At 36.7% G+C, this 17168-nt stretch overlaps 4 protein-coding genes and 1 long non-coding RNA gene across 5 annotated transcripts; 3 read left to right on the top strand and 2 right to left on the bottom strand.

Moving 5' to 3' along the window:
• The first annotated feature begins 951 nt into the window (after window positions 1-951).
• Window positions 952-5558, top strand: LOC145212309 (protein unc-119 homolog B-like). The gene is made up of 5 exons (XM_080080403.1): window positions 952-1188; window positions 1614-1718; window positions 2024-2135; window positions 2842-3014; window positions 3983-5558. Exons 1-5 carry the CDS (start codon window positions 1017-1019, stop codon window positions 4096-4098), a joined length of 678 nt encoding a protein of 225 aa, XP_079936529.1. The 5' UTR covers window positions 952-1016; the 3' UTR covers window positions 4099-5558.
• Window positions 5559-7387: 1829 nt separating this feature from the next.
• On the top strand, window positions 7388-9108 carry LOC145215433 (uncharacterized). Its single transcript, XM_080084139.1, has 3 exons — window positions 7388-7641; window positions 8017-8048; window positions 9011-9108. Exons 1-3 carry the CDS (start codon window positions 7454-7456, stop codon window positions 9106-9108), a joined length of 318 nt encoding a protein of 105 aa, XP_079940265.1. The 5' UTR covers window positions 7388-7453.
• Window positions 8772-11257, bottom strand: LOC145215434 (uncharacterized). Its single transcript, XR_013857304.1, has 3 exons — window positions 11191-11257; window positions 10505-10668; window positions 8772-9121 (listed from the first exon to the last, which is right to left on the bottom strand). It is a non-coding gene; the product is annotated as an uncharacterized LOC145215434 (long non-coding RNA).
• On the top strand, window positions 11128-12089 carry LOC145215432 (uncharacterized). The gene is made up of 3 exons (XM_080084138.1): window positions 11128-11388; window positions 11550-11581; window positions 11843-12089. Exons 1-3 carry the CDS (start codon window positions 11177-11179, stop codon window positions 12001-12003), a joined length of 405 nt encoding a protein of 134 aa, XP_079940264.1. The 5' UTR covers window positions 11128-11176; the 3' UTR covers window positions 12004-12089.
• A 1310-nt stretch (window positions 12090-13399) lies between these two features.
• On the bottom strand, window positions 13400-15500 carry LOC145212962 (trypsin-like). The gene is made up of 6 exons (XM_080081209.1): window positions 15461-15500; window positions 15112-15259; window positions 14629-14776; window positions 14379-14499; window positions 13865-14010; window positions 13400-13546 (listed from the first exon to the last, which is right to left on the bottom strand). Exons 1-6 carry the CDS (start codon window positions 15498-15500, stop codon window positions 13400-13402), a joined length of 750 nt encoding a protein of 249 aa, XP_079937335.1.
• Between the last annotated feature and the right edge of the window lie 1668 nt (window positions 15501-17168).

A 17168-nucleotide genomic window follows, 5' to 3' on the forward strand; every position in this document is an offset into this window, starting at 1 on the left:
GTGTTCAGTCGTAATTAAAAAAATACATTAAATTAATCGTAAAGAAACTCTTTCAGCGTTGTGTGTCGTTCTCGTGGATCAATTTTGTTTCATGCGTCTTTTATTTTCCCAAAGCGCTACAAATAATGCATGATCCAAACATTTTTAATTAACGTCGTGTTTGGATATGCTGCACCACGTTTACATTTATCGAATAAAACCTAATATTGAAAGTTACTAATGTTGTATGGTTTGCTTTTTTTACATTTTGTTTGCAAAAATCGCTTTTTCACATCGTCAACGTTTTTACAGTGGTGGCGTTAATGTGCTGTATGCCAATACGTCATTGCAGTCTGCGTTCCGACTTCCGACGAAGTTGTTTTTCAACTTGTCGTAAAATTTGTTTGTGTGAATAAAAATGGGTCGCTTATGTTACCATACATTCGTAGTCAAATCCAAGCAAGTCTAACTTCTTCAAAACATATTTTCAGAATGACCTTTTGAGGCAGACACTGACAGACAGTCGTCGAGTAAACATCACGCAAAGTCAATAACCGCGAAAACAAGAGGAACAAAGGCGAGAGAAAAAGGTTGTAAAAAGATAAGAAAGCATTTGGGAACTTATTCACGATGACAGTGTTTGAGTGTTTGGTAAAACGAACAGCTTTGAAAGTCGAGATGAAGGGAACAGATTGTTAGATGACACGCACCAAATGAACGATTGTCTTTAGCTTTTGAACGTTATTTGAGATTGCAGTTTTCAAGGAAGTTTGTAAAACCTCGCTTAAACATTGCTTGCGTTTTATGCAAAGTCATAACAAATTAGACTTTCCCTGCAAGTTTGCGCTTAGAAACACTGTAAATAAAATAATTGGACAAATTACATAAGTTATTAAGTGAAGTTATGCAACTGTTTAAAGAGAAATGAGAATTGCTGTGCAGTGTGTGTACAAAAAAGAAAAGGCAATAGTCATAGTTTACTTTGCTTACAGAGATACTATTTGTAAATTGTCAATGATTGCTTTTATGAGAAATACATGGCAAGTTCACCCAAAACAATGAGTGGATCTGGAAACAGCAAGAAGAAAGGAGGAAGTTTTCTGTCGCGCCAAAAGCGAAAATCAAAGGATGTTGTCACAGAAGAAGATTTGCTCAAAAAGAGCTGTATTTCACCTGAAGATGTTTTGAAGCTAACAACCTCCACAGAAAGTATGAACAACTACAGTACATGTCTTTGTTTGTTGTTTTAATGGACACATAAGGCCAATATATAGGTGTGTGAAATTGATTAGCCTTTACATTGATTGATACATACAGTTTCAATCAGTAATGGGATTCAGCCGGTTCGCACCGGTTCTATAGAACTGTCTCACGAAATGTTATAAGATCAGCGAACCAGTTAGCATTACTTGTAACTGTAATTAGACTTTTTGTAATGGAACCGACTGACAAAAAAATTTAATTCCACCACTGGTTTCAATGCCTTTTTGTTGCGGAATTGTGGTATTTTCTGCAGTTCGGCTAGTACATTTTTGCTCAATAAAGTTGTTTCCCAATTAAATATTGTAAAAGGGCTTAACAAAATACTTCCAACAATTATTTGTTTTGTTTTACAACATGGTTGTTTGTTACAGACTATCTGTGTTCTGTTGAAGACAATAAATATGGAATTGACTTTACAAGATTCAAAATCCGTGACATGGAAAATGACATGGTTTTATTTGAAATCGCAAAACCAGGTTTGTTAATGCAATGTTTCAAATAAGCAGTGTGCAACCTTTATTGCTGCAGGGCCAACGTCAACCGAACAGTTGATCCATGAAAAGGCATCTTTACTTGACACAGCTTAACCTAATTTTACAACATATCTAAAACACTAATAATAAGATGAGCAGTTAAAGGGTAGCCAATGTTCATTCAATGTTTTACACCTCTTGAGTAATGCTATGTTTTGCCAACTGCTAAACAAATTATATATTATGCCTGAAGTACGATAAGTTTTGTCTAAACCTAAGTGTTTAAGTTTGGTCATTGTATTGTACAGAAGACCCAGCAGAACTCCAGGCAATAGCTGACTCAGGGGACCCAAACGCTGGGCGATTTGTCCGATACCAATTCACACCAGAGTTTCTTCAACTAAAAACAGTTGGAGCAACGTAAGTATTACAAGTTGTAACCCAGTAAACCTTGCACAGTTGCACCCTGACTCACTCAATACCCATTATCACCGGCATTTTGCATAAATCATGACCACCTGACATTTCCCGAATAACACCATGCATATTCATAAACCAGATGTGTGTGTGACCAATTACCACAAAGTCTGATTGTGGCAGTCTACTTTTCTGTGCTTTAATTACCAACACCTAGACATAACTGCAAGTAGTTCATTACCTCTTAAAATATTTTAAATTGGTATTAGAGTGTAATATGACTCCTAAAACTTTTGATTAGTAAGATGACAGATTTAATAAAAAATATTTTGTTATGTAACAAATTATATAACCTGCATTATAGGTTTACAATTTGTATGTATTACATAAGTATGTTTTACACCACCTGTATTTTATTCTTTTTCCCTCTATTAACCATATATAGTCGGTATTGTATCTATATGCGTGAAAACATATGCCCTCATATCAATTTATTGATTGGTTTAATTCTGTTTCTAACATTAAATTATTTTCAGACACCATGTTTGCCAGGTTTGTACAAACGAACCAAAGATTTCTAGCTGTATTTTTCCACCAGTTAAACGACCCCCTAAAAAAACAAATCATCCATAAACACCTAAACAAAACATTTTTCACCACATTGGTTTCGACCTCTCCACCTAAAACATGTTTAAAATTTTGTCAACAGAGTTGAGTTTGTGGTTGGTGATGCACATGTCGACAGTTTTCGCATGGTTGAGCGTCACTACTTCCGCGATCAGTTGCTCAAAAGCTTTGACTTTGATTTTGGCTTCTGCATTCCGAACAGCAAGAACACATGTGAACACATTTATGAGTTCCCGAAACTTGCTCCAGATCTCAGTAAGTACCAAGTTGGCTGAATTTTTAAACTGTGGTTGCTTTGTTTAAATATGCAATGCTTTCACAAAACCTAAAACTAAAAGGTTTTAAAAAGTTTCAAATGTGGCCACATTTAGAATTTTTGGTGTTTTGTAGCAGTACCACTGTTAGTATGGTCATTTTCATAAGTTGTGGCAAATTTAGCTGAAATGGTAACAGTCTAAAATAGAGGTAGTAAATTGATTCTGGGAATCATTCCCTGTTGTATTACCATTCTTGCAATGATTTCCACAATCATTATGTATATCACAACTTGGGAAACGTTTATTTCCAGGTTAAAATCAGATAATCTTATAAAGAACAAATATATTTTGCTAAACAGCATCTTCAGTGTCAATATAGGACAATAAAAGGGTTTAAAATTGAAAAAAGGCTAATATTTCTTTAACAAACATAATTTAAAATAGAGGTCAATTATATTTTTTGTCTGTTTGCAATAAATCCCATATTACCTTATGTTAAAATAATGCGTGAGTGGTGAAATGCTAAGACCTGTTTTCTATTGTCATCAGTCATGCTTTGTTGTTTAAGTATAAAGGGGCAAAACCCCTTGTCTCACTTTATTCACCTATGGCCAGACCTAAGTGGTGTCCTTTCTCACAACCATTGTACACCCCTATTGTTGTCAACTCATGTACATACAACCAAGTTAACTGAAGTCTGAAAGAACATTGTGTTGTGGTATGTGCAAATACAAATTAAAACAACAAGAATTTAAATGCAGACCACAGTAGAGCGTAACTCAAAAATGTATACTGTACTTGCTACTTAGTTTTTAAGGGCTAAAAAATATTTCATTTAAACTAGATTAGTTGCTTGTAAAATTTTATCTGCCAATTTAAACAATTACAATAGTTAATGATTGGCTAAGTGAAAATGGTTACATTGTCTGTGCTAAACTGTTAAATGATATCACAATGCCTTTACAGTGAAAAGCATGATCGAAAATCCGTACGCAACCAAGTCTGACAGTTTCTACTTTATCAACGGAAAGCTGATTATGCATAACAAGGCTGACTATGCATATAATACACCACGGGAATAGTTTCTATGATGCTACAATAAAACTAAAACCAGAAACCACCAAGCAAGAAAAGGGTGAAGATTTGTCCATTTTTCTTTTCTCTTTCCCTTGCTTTGCCTGTTCACAAATTTGAGCCTTGAACAATTGAATCTTGGTTTAAAGCTTTGCAGCCTTCAATGTTATGCTGTGCGTCATTTGCTTGTGCTCTGTTCTTTTTAATAATTTAAGTCTTTCTGGTAGGCAATGCAGAAATGTCATAAGCAATATGCGGTACAAGCTAGGTTGAAAGGTTCAGTGTTTAAATGGGTTGCACAGTATTTAATGCTAACCCTGTAACATGTAAACTGCAGTGCATGTAGTTGGTACTGTTACCAAAATATCAGGAAAAGTATTTTTGTGACCTGAGTTCCTAGTCTTTTTACATGGTTTTTCACTGTGCAGACAGCACACATTAATACCCTTCTGACAAATTTATGTGCACATTTTTTGAGTTTTTTTTTCGCTTTCATGGCATAGATTGGAATGTTTAGTAAACAGGTAACAAGACAGCAAATGGTTGCCCACACATTTCTTCTGTCCTACGTTGTTTAAGGATTGGTGGGTTTTTCTAAAAGTTGCATACGGCGCTTTGTCAATGCCACATTTCTGTAAAATATGGTCCTTGGTCAGATAGAAGATAGCCTAACTGCTTGGCACAGAGCATCTATGGGCATGTGCTTTACCAGCTTAGACATGACACTAAAAATGTGTGCACTGACAGTATTTGTATCAGTAGCTGGTCATCTGTAACCAAAATCCAGATGCTGCATATGAGTTAAGGTTTTCCTTTCTGTATGCATGTTTAATTCCCAAAAAATAATTTCAAACATGGAAAAATATCTTAACAAAATCAATGGTGTAAATGCACATTCATACACCAAGTGTCAAAAGAAATTAAAAATTGTATTTTTGGTAAAACTGCAGCGAAGGGTTTTATACCTGGCACACCTAGTAACAAACAGTAGCCAAATTGTAAAACAAGAATAAATGTTTGACTTGCACCCCTTTTCTGTAAAATAAACATAATCGATTAATTATTGCTAATTTAAGCATAAACTGTGGGTTTCAAATTCTACAGGATATTTGCTGGTTATGTTTTGTACCATGTTGCAACAACTGGTAATTCTAAGAATCTGTTTTTGCATATTTGTGCTAACTCGCTTAAATTTGGCATGAGAAATAAGATTGTAAAATGTTCTAATAAAAGACATTGCTGTTTATTTTGATACATTGGCATTAAGCAGCCCAAATTTCATTATCTACCGTGTGTTTGTGTGTTTTTCATTGTAACCAAGCTGTCTGATACTCAAAACTTGCTATATCAGAGGTGCTCTACCATCAAAAACTGTCCACAGTTCCTGTTACCCTTATATTATACATACGCCTGTTTGTTTTTTCTGTGTGCTGAATGGGAATACTGAATAAATATACATACTATTCAAGATTTGTGCCAGGTTAAGAAAATTGAGAGAGTATTTAGAAGAAAATCTTTGGATCATAGCAAATGTGTAGTTGATGGAACTCTATTGGCTCAGATATTTTGATGTTGTTTGATAGGATAGAAATGAAGAAAAATTCTGGGGTTGGCTGAGATGAATTGCTCAAACGGTGGCAAGAATTACCACATGATACAGGTTGGCAATGTAAGGGCACAATTTTTGTGTTCAAATAGGGTTGATTTTTGTCTTCTGAAGAAATGTGTGCCGATGCCTCTGGGTCTTAACGCATAAAAAACAAATAGGTCTATAAGGGAAATAATCACTAACGGGTAGCGTCAGTTCCTCATAGGTTTCTGGAAGAGTGATACGTTAAATAGGAGAAGCATTCACGGTGCATGTTCCTTGGAAAGGATGAACTTGATATATGCAGTTGGCGATTTGTCTGACAAGACAGGCTCTGATATGTCGTTTTGGTATCGACAGCATTGATCTATAATCGGGTGTTTTTGAGCTTGAGACGACGGGAGATCGATTGTCGATGCGTGCTTACTCGGCCATAAGAATTACTAGTAGTCTTTGCATTGTAACGCGCAAAACCCAGATACATGCCAATACCACACCGCGCTTATGAACGTTTATAGAACAATCGAAAATCATGAAGGCAATTACTTGGAACTGATGACGCATGTGAAAGTCGAATACCGGGAAAACGAATTTCCTGAATTGCTTTTCCACCTGGGCCCCACTTTTTGTAATGCATTCGTTCGCTAATTTCATAGGAATCGGGAAGGTTTGTTCGATGAAATGATTAGCGTGTAAAATAGGCCTACAGTATTTATTAGATTTACTTTTACTGAAATTCATTGGAACCGATTGGACGCAGATGTAATGAGTCTATTAATGACATGTTAATATATGGTAACATATTCAAAACTGTTAGAATAGCGTAAGACAAGTTATGTTAAGTCAAATAACCCTGCTTTGTATTAAGAGATAACGATTTAACTAATTTAATTCCATCTAGCGGCTTTAGGTATTTTCATCCAGCGTTACTGAAACTTTATGGATTGTTTCAATTTCTTGATTGCTTTTAATATTCGTTTTTACGTAACTTTCAGAAACGCTAACAACGCCCTACCGAAGCAAGTCTTATACTTCGTACTTTACATCTAAATACTCGTTGTGCCACCAATAGCGAATTTAGGGAAAACTAAAGGCCTATACCAACCAATATGTTTCTTCTCAATCTAAATTCAAATCTAAAGTGCCAAAGAATTTGGAGCAATAGGCCTAATTGGTGTGCACGCTGTAGACACACATCACTTACGGGCGCAGCACCATTTTCATCTCCGCTAAGAGTGTATTAATAACCAGTGCGCGATTGCGGGAGAGCATAGATTTCAGGGAACCAAGTAAACGATTTGTAATCTCTAGCAAACATACCTCGTTGACGTTTGTGTGCAGCGACCTTGTGTGAAACCTTGCGTAGCCTACAGCAAAAGTAGCAGCAATATTACACACAAGAATAGAAAAGTACTAATTTGTCGTACACCTGATGTCAATTATAACTGTCAACTCCAAAGTTTCCCCAATCTTTAGAGTTAAATCGACCCAAAGTTCCAATTCAATACCATGCTAAAATAAAAACGGAAAAGAAAGTACTATTGAAGACTTCGTTGGCACAACGTACGTAGGCGAGCCAAACTTGTTACAAAAACATGTCGTTGCAGCCAAGACCAATTCCCCCAGGAGGCGACTCAGCTGTGTAACCTCATCAAAGTTGCAGGGTTAATTTAAAAGCTTGTGTGCGCTGTGAAAACCGCATGTCAAATTTGCCAGTTCTTCGGGAGCACCTTCTGCTAACAGCTATATTTATACTTTAGGTTACGGTTACAGCCATGAACAAGTTAACAGTATTTGTTGCTCTGTTTGTATTTCTACTTGTTGTTGATGCTCGGCCTCTTGATGGGCGCAATCTACGTCGACGTAGGTCTTTCATAACAGCTGCAAGAGCTGCATTTGCTAAAATCGTACCATTTCTGAAGAGCAATGCCCGGCATGCTCCTAAAATCGCAAGATTTTTGAGGTAAACGAATATTTGCAAACGGTTCAAATAACTTTAAATCGAATTTAGGCGCCTTTGGTTTCGGAATTTATTTTTGCGCAATGTTTGAGAACATTGCTTTTTGTTTCTATATAATGTGTTTTTACTTTGAACATAAAATAACTTCCTGCAATAAACACATAGATCACGTAGTTTTCAAAGGCCCGAAAAGAAAGCTACAAACAATTACGGGTGTAGCTTTTCGCTTTTGAGGGATTGAAATACGCTATTGTTGTTGAAAATCTATTAACACAATAAGGCACTTCGAGGCACATTTAGCTAATCGTTCGTTACGTGGCACAAAAAGCACAAATATAGATTGTTTTACCACTATCATTATATTGTTTTCAATTGCAGAGGCCGCGAAGTGAGCGATATTTCAGACAACGGTAAGCAATGTAATCTTATTTACGAAAGTTTTACTACTAAAGGGGATCTGTTTTAACTTGTCATCCACACGGCAGTAGCCAGCAAAGTTTAAATCTTAACCTTAAACGTTCTGCGCATGCAATCTCATTTTTTGAACGTTAGAAATCCAGAAGAAAGGTCTATCCTATAGTGTTTTGATTTGTAAACCTGTTGTTGCCTGGGGAAACGGTAGAGCTACTATCACGGTGCCTCGTGGGTGATCCAAAAGTGCCTAAATAAAACGGTATATCTCAAAAAATGCTAACGGTTAGGGCTATTAGGGTCGGGGTAAGGTATAAGCATTTAAAATTCAATAAAACTAACCCAAAAAATTAGTTACTAATGTAAAATTTTTAAACATTTACATCCTAAACCAACAATCTTTAGCCGCTAAATAAATAATTCAGCTCTTTACGCCACCTATCGAAAATTAAGCACTTTTGGATCACACAGGAGGCACCGTGTTAGTAGCTCTACCTGGGGAAACGGCTCAACGCGTACCATCCCATTAGATGACTTTGATTCAGGTTGACTAGGTTGGAGGCCAAAGTTTTTGGCTGACAAGAACAACAAAATAGTATTAGCTTGTGAGGAATAGTCGGTCCTGTTCACCCCTCTGTCACATTCCAGTATCAATCTCTATTTGAAATGCCCTCGGAAGGGTTTCGGCAACTATTTTGGACTAAAAAAATGAAAATCGCAGGTCGGCCATTAAAAACTGTATTATAACTTCGATTAAATGGGAACCTTCGGCTTGATTTGGCGCAACGAGACCTTCCCAGCTTGAAATAGTTTAACCTGAAAAAGTAGTCCTATACAGTGCGTTAATGAACTCCTCATGGAATGGCCCGGCGGTTGCCGACCACTGGAAAATAATACCATACGTTATAGGTCAAAATGGCATACTGCTTGTTTTTAGAATGTTCTCCCTTTTCTGTTTCAGAGTTGGACATGTTCGCAAGCTTCGACCCCGAGTTCTCCCAGTTGATGAACGAAATCAACATGAATGATGACTTTTCCGACTTCTTTTCGTCTGATTAACAACTTCCGACCTCTGCAATTATTTCAACACTTGTAAACATGACATTTATTCTTTCACAGAAGTTTCACGTCTTATTTTGCTGCTGAAATCTTTTGCAGAAATTGCATTTTTTTGTCAAGTACATTAACAGCCATTTTTCATGCCTTTTTTAATAAATGTGTAATATTCTTCACTGTAAATGTAACCTTTATCGTTATCAATTTCACTATACTAATGAATTTTTATGTAATAAAGATAGCCTGCTAACGCACCTTCGAGTGAGAATAAAGTCCAGGGAATGTTAACAGTATCTTATCTTAAACAAATCAACACCAAATTGCTTATGTTTGGTAATACCAAAGCGATGAAAATAAGCAAGTCATTTTTAACGCCCATTAGCGGTCGCTGCGAGTCATGTAATAAATGGATCAGCCGGAAAAAATCATGTCTAGGGGGCAGGAACTTGGCCGAATGGTCTGGCGCGCCTGACCCATATACAGACACAGAAAATCTTGATCGGGATTCGTCCCCGGGAGTGTCCTGGGTTCGAACCCCGTGAAAAAAAACATGTCTACATTACGTTAGGCAATATATGGCATCATTATGCGGATTTATTTTCCTTACAACAACGAAAGGTGGAACCATGGGGCTGATTTAGTGGGAGGCATTTTTTGCAAAAAAGCGCTTCCAACCAGAGTTAGCGGTAGTGGTAAAGGATAAAGCATTGCACTAAGCCGTATACCTGAAAACGCATTGTTTCTGCAGACCGAGGCAAAAAAATCCTTAAGGAACAACATTGCTTGACTGCTGCTTGACGCTTGTTGGTCCTTTTCAAAATCTGTCCATAAGAATGACGGCAAAATACAACAAAAAGCGTGACAACCTTTGGGCAATTGTATTCATTCCGAATATCTCTCAACAGGCAATAAAATAGTTGCGCTCCGAAAAAAAAACAGCCGTTCTATTGTGTAGCAGGGCTAAAAATATAAACGGACAGCCCATTAAACATCTGGTGTTTCCATATGTCTTGTCATACATTTGTATGGAACTGTAGCAATACAGACCTTATGTTTGCCCAAATTGGATGCAAACTCTGGTGGGATTGACAAACAAGAGATTGTAACCTGATTCCTCGTCTCCGCGCTGCATGGTCATTCATTTGGGCGAAATAGGTTTTCATACAATTGAAATTATTGTTTTACGCACTTTTTGGAATCGGTTCTAACTTCTTTGAAACGGTTTTGAACAATTTTAATGAGTTGATCGTTTGATGTTATTGTCTTTTTACCTGATGCAACATTTTCTACACAGCCTGATACAGTGTAAATGGTGTTTTTCTCACTATTCAATTAAAAAATTAAAAAAAAGCCTTTGGGAAACTTACAAAACACGTTTTCTCAACAAAAATAACCTTACCTATTAACACGAAACAAAATAAGTGCTTTTCGTTTCCAGGAAGTGTGCAGTGTAGTAAAGTTGCAAAAATGTATTGTTGTGTAGGTCTTCTTTCTTTGCAAATGTGACATTTTATGTCTCCTTTATTTTATCTCATATCCCCTTTCAAACTTTCGTGTTTGGCTCTGAAAAATTCCAAAGATTCAATTTGTTACTTATATACATGATATATCTGATACTCGGTTGTTGTTTTTTGCTTCGTTGCTGTAACGCACTGCCTAAATTTTTTTGCAGCGAAACGGTCAGCAATAGCATTCCAGGTTAAGGAAAAAAGTAGCATGTTCATATTTAAGCGTGGCCACAGCCGTGCAATTAACATCAGCAACACATATGTGAAACCTAGATCAGTCAGCATATTGTAAGCTGCCATATATTTACTTGTTTTACTTGTTTACAATACGAAATATGAAACAGTTTGACACTTGCCGGAATACAGTTTAGACAGACGAAACAAAGCCTCTTGTCTGTTAAAGTGGCTAATAAAGCCCATCAATAGCTTTAACGCGTCAATCACAGCCTACTCTGGGTATTTATAACTCGGCCAAAGCTCCAGCAACCGCAGAAATTTTGTTTTGCCATGCACGTGTGGTACTAACTACAAACTAACGTGGCTATATATTTACAGATTAAGCAATGAATAAGCTTACGGTTTTCGCGGTTCTTTTTGCTATTCTGCTTGTTGTCGACGTTGAGGGTTGGTGGGGCCGACGCCGCCGACGAAGACGACGTTACTCCGCTCGCCGACGAAGAATCTGGAGAGCCGTCGTCCGCCACGCCGTTAAGTATGGACCAACGGTGATAAAACACGGCATCAAATACGGACCCAAAATCGCAAAATTAGTGGGGTAAGTTTTAAGTAAACTTAAAATGCTGATAAAACTGACTTACATAGAAAACAAAATGTACGTGAAAACAACTTTGTTTGTAAAATGTATGTGAAAGCAGCCCTGTGTGTCCCGTTAAAAGTTGTTGATAAAAACTGAACAGATTGTTTTTTACTTTGCAGAGATCGGGAGTTGGAAGACCTTTCTGATGAAGGTAAGGCTTTGCACTTCCAAACTTCCAAATAAAGTAAAAAACAAAACAAAACAGCTCCTCTATTTAAACCGATTTTTTTTCGTAAACTGTTTTCCTAATTTCCTTTAAACCACCACAAACCTTTTTAACTAGCAACTGTGTAGCAAAAATGACCAGTCATTTAAAATAAAACAGAATATGTTGTGTTACAACAAACAAAACTTACTAAACTTAATGTTTACACTCTAATTAAAAACAATATGCTCACTATGTTTTGATTAGAATTAGAACAATTACAACAAGACCCAGAATTCGACCAGTTGCTGGAAGAACTCAATTTTGAAGATGAGCTGGACGAAAACATGGATGAGCCACAGGATACACTGGATGAGCAAAACTTAGATCTACTGACTGAGGAGCAATATCCGGAAGCATTTGAATAAACTTTAAGACCGTTAAATCAAGTCATTCAGTCTACTTTTGTTCATTTTTGTGTTCGACACCAATAAAAGTATACATTTCACCTTCATGGTGTTGGTTGTCAATTATCAAAGAAAATGTTTGTGTGCCCAAAAACATAATCTCACAACTACAAGCTAAACGCCTGGCTATGCAACAATTTGTTTAAAATATGTGATGTAGTACAAACTTAGGGAAAAAATACCTAAAAACAAGTACAAGAAATATCTGTAGTGTGTAAAATAACTTTTCCTAACCTGCTCGTTATATTTTATCACCTAAGTGACTTTACTCAAAAGATACAAACGGTAGACAAATAAAACGCATTTTGGAAAAAAAATTGAATGACAAACCGCAGTTTGACTGGTAACTAGTGCTTTAACAACAGATCTGTTGAAAAATGATACTAATAAGCTGTACCATTCATATTAATCCTGTAATGCCATAACATAGCAATGTACACTTGCTTTACTAAGTTAGGTGCTAGAACAGAGGTGGGGAACCTTTTTGTTTATAAAGGCCACCAAACGGTTTACCGACATTCGTTTAGGCCGCACAGACTATTTCTCAGGCCAAGGACAGTGGTGTTCAAACTTTTTGACTTTACAGAATGGTCGTTTTGCTATTTCCTCGTAGAGTTGTATGTTTCACGGTACAAGCTAAATAAAATTCCATATTACATTTCCACCGTAACTACAACATTCAGGATTTATTTAGAAACTCGCTTGTTTACAAATATCAATGATCTAAGAGCAGCTTGTGCCATCACAGACGAGTTAAAGACATTCGATTATGCGCAAACAATTGTTCTTTTGCAACACAATTAAGATTGTAGAACTTTGGGCTGTTCGTAGTCCTACTGAAATCGCTTTGTGTACCACTACGGGACCATTTGGCGCTAGTTTGAAAACCGCTGCCCTAGAACTGATCAAATAGTAATAGGGAATAAAGATAAAAAAAAATACGTTTCTGTCTATTTTCAGCACTTGGTGCAGTACGTAATATCAACATCCCAAAAAGTATTGTGACGTCGAAGGCCGCATTAGTGCCCTAAAAGGCCGCATGCGGCCTTTTAGGCCGCAGGTTCCCCACCCCTGTGCTAGAATAACCTTTTTAGCGATACTTGCAGTTGATTTTTTGCAAAAACAATTTCTTTTTTGCAAAAACAAGAGACTTGAGTATGCAGCTACTTTAATTTTTGCAAGGTTCTTATAATTGTGAGGTTCGTGTAACATTGACGAACATAACTGGTTTGTAGAATTCAATCGGACTGGCACAGCTGACCGAATCAAACCTAAATAAAATGCCTGAACGTTTTGCAAAGGCTTTGAAAACGTGCCTAAAACTGTACAAAAAATGCACATAATTGGCTGGAATAATTTATTTTCCGATGTAACCACCGATCCATTCCCTGAAGTAGGTGACGTCAGTGTAGACACCAGGATAATTAGGCTCAGCGCAGCCGTATCCCCACGACACAACACCATGCAATACACCGGAGCAAAGGACTGGACCACCAGAGTCACCCTAAAAAACGTTTTTTGTTCATGTACCCATACAGTATTTCATTTCAGTATTCAAACCATATTTTCTACTTATATTTTATTTGTTTGGTATTTACTACGCATAGGTTTTGATAATGCTTATTTTATCTTTTTTAATTACCAGGTGTATCTAAATGATGCCCAAATTATTTTGCTAAGTTGTCAATTTTGCTACTCTGCTTCGAATTATTCATAACTTCCTACAAGTGCAGCTGGTGATATGAGGTTGGCCGTATGAGAATGTAAACGTCGTTTTTAGTAAGCCTCTATTCTAGTGTGTACCAATTTTTCAAATCATTACTTGACAAGAGTCTTTGCCTCCATCCATCACACCGACGCAGATCATGCCGTCAAGAATTTCTCCGTCGTAAGAGTTGGGGGCGTTGCACTGAACTTTAGGAATAACTTGAACGCCGTCAACACAGTAAAGTTCGTCGGGGTAGTTGGCTAAAAAGTTATTAAAAACATAAAGCAATGGCCTATACTGTAATTTGCCTAGTTACAGTATATAAACGTCGTTCATATTGTGTTTGGCTCATATGGGACAATAAAAAACAAAAAAATGTTTTAACTTTTGAATGTGAGTTTCTGACAACTATCAAAACTCACTAACAACAAACCAAAAACTTTGAATAAACTTGCATTGTAAAACACTTGCAAAAAGCATTAGACTGTCATGGACATTGCGGTTGTACACGCGGTATCACAGGAAAAATATATTGTAGAAGCAACAATGACAAAAGTATAAGTTTTTACAATCTTAAAGGATCATATGAAACGCAAGTGATTCAAAAAATAAATAGCTGAATTTTTACTTCCACTTGTCAAAGTGTTTCCCCATCCACAGATTAAGCATTCCTCTCCATTGTAAACCGTATCTGCTGTACTAGCTGGAAGCACAGCTGGTTGAACGTAAGATGTAAGAGTAAATGGAGTCTAAACACATAATTTGATGATAAACAATCGATGCCCCATTTCTATTTTCCACACATAAGTTAATTTGTGAAAGGAAGTTATGAAATACATATCAAAACCGCTGATATTATACCACAAAAACAAACCAACCCCCATATCGATCATCATAATGTCGTTGGCCAAGGTGCGGGAATCGTAATTAGGATGCTTAATGCATTGGCTTGGAGTTTCTGTCTGCTCTTGTGGTTCCACGACGCTCAGATCGAAGTCGCCCACTGTTACTGTAATTTTTTTGGCCCTGTTAAATAAATACATTTTGCAAACTGTCTCTATATAATCAGTATTAATAGCGTATATTTACAAGGTCTGTGTCGTAAACCTACCATGTTGGTGTATGATAAAACTGCCTATTCGCACACCAAGAAGAGATATTTAATTTAATGCACGCTTTCTAAAGTAGAATAATTCATATTACAGAAACAATCCAGAGCATTGAAGCCACAGGTTATACTACCGTTCAAACACATAGCTTGATGGTAGAAACATGGTTTAGTGTGTCTTTATGTAATTTTAGAATTTTAGAGCAATCTATTTAAATAAGTTTCAGCCTAAAACAATTATAGAGGTTCTTACTGAACGTAGCAGTGAGCCGCGGATACCAGCCATCGGGAAGTGACGAGTGTGGCCCCACAAAACTGACTGTCCCATTGCCTCAGGTTTGCGATGTAGGGGGCGTCGCCTGGTGAAGCCATCGTGCCTCCGATGATGCGGTCATCAGCCGCTACATGTAATAAAAAGATATCAGATTACCAAGAAAAATTTCTAACCTTGTGGTTTTGCCTCGAATTTCATTTTGTGTTATCAAGAAATTTTCCAACTTTTAACCTTGGTTCTTCAGAACCGCTCAAAAATGTTACAGTTTGAATTTGAAGCAAAATTTTGTGCCGACTTTAACACGAAAACAAATCGCACATTGGTATACCTGCGAGCGTAAAAAGTGCTGCCACGATCAATAACTTCATCTTGTCGGTTGTGTTGCTACACAAAATACTGAAAACCGTTTGTATTTTAACTTATGTAGTCAATGGTAAACACGTCATGCAACTGCTAAGATTCGCACGATACGCTAAAATAACTTTGTCTGGTCATTTTCCCAGACTAAAAATAAAACCGCTGACTCGTTGGATTGCCATAGTTGTGCTTTGTTTACGAAAGGTGTCTTATATCATGTTTTCCTATGTATTTTACTCCATTGCATGCTCATTATCGCGTCGTTGCCCAATTGTATAAAATCTAAATCCAAACCTAAATTTTTCACACTACAAGAGATTTCGGGCAAAATATTAGTTTAGGTTTTTGGAAAAAAGGGTGAAAAAGGGTGGAACACAAAAGTTTTTTCGGTAGACTTTTTTTGTACAGGGTGCAAATAGCATTGTGTCAAAGTTTCTGTCTTTATTGGATAGGAAAAGCTAACGCGTAGGGCTCAAACTTAAGATAATGTGCTTTGTCAGCATGATGATGGCTCGTAAGTCTATTTGTGTCAAGGTGGGAACACTTTAACAGAAGCAAGATGTTCAATTAAAAGCTTTTTTGGTAGTTACAACCGTGGGCGAGATAAGTACCCTAAGACAGCTGTCTGCGGTCTTCTTGTGTGTTGCCGTTTTGCAAACAGTTCTCTGTAAAAAGGTTTTTTTTTCATTTTGTTTGTTAACATACTATTCACCTTAACACCAACCTTTAGGTAGTTGCTCCACAATTTTGTTGCATTTTATGAATTCACCTGCTGGCAGAAACATATGGGTCCCAACATTTAAATCAACAACATATTGTGAAGAGGTAGAACTTTTTTATTCATAACTTTGTTACTCCTATATGTTGACCTGCAGCAAACTCTAGCTTGTTATAGCTAGCCAAGAGGCAAAATGGTATTGTAGGAAACGCTACTTTTCTCTTGAATATACTTGATAGTACAAATAGCTGTTTAGATGTAACTAAATATTAAAACCTTAGACAACCATGCGTAGAAACGATATCGATTAGTTATTCATTTGCAGTATAGAACATTATGTTCTTTTTAAATTATATTAAATGTACAGGTTTTTAAGTTGTATTTTTCAGTGTTTTGAAATGATTGGGTATTTTCGTTATATGGACCACTGAATCGTTACGTCATAATTTACATGGAATTAAAGAATAAATTTACCAGTTTCGGACAACTAAATATTTACCCAAAGAATTTTTATCGGAACTATTAACCCACAAACATTTTTGGGCCCAAATTGTGACGCATTTATTGTCAGGTTTGTCTTTCCGCATTCAAGGGGGCGAAAAATATACACAATACAAAGTAATATACGATCAGCCTTCGTTCCAACCGGCATTTTTCATAGGAGACAGTTGCAACGCAACCAAATTTCAGCAAAACATGACAAATTTCTTCCCAGCCGTACAGTTATAGATAATAAGTGCCGAGTAAAAAAAGCTAGCGAGGAATTGATTTATATTTGGCTAAGCAAGATTGCAAGTTTAAACCTGCTAATATTGAGTTGTTATGCAGTCTATACTGTATAGGGCTAAAGTACGTAACAGCTCTTGCAGGGCAAGGACTGAATCATGTATTCGCATTAGTTGCGTATATTTGAACCTTAACCACAACATCTTTGCAAACTCTTTCTATATAGTTGACTACT

Source organism: Phallusia mammillata, chromosome 2 (assembly GCF_965637545.1).
Source record: "Phallusia mammillata chromosome 2, kaPhaMamm4.hap1.1, whole genome shotgun sequence".
NCBI lineage: Eukaryota > Metazoa > Chordata > Ascidiacea > Phlebobranchia > Ascidiidae > Phallusia > Phallusia mammillata.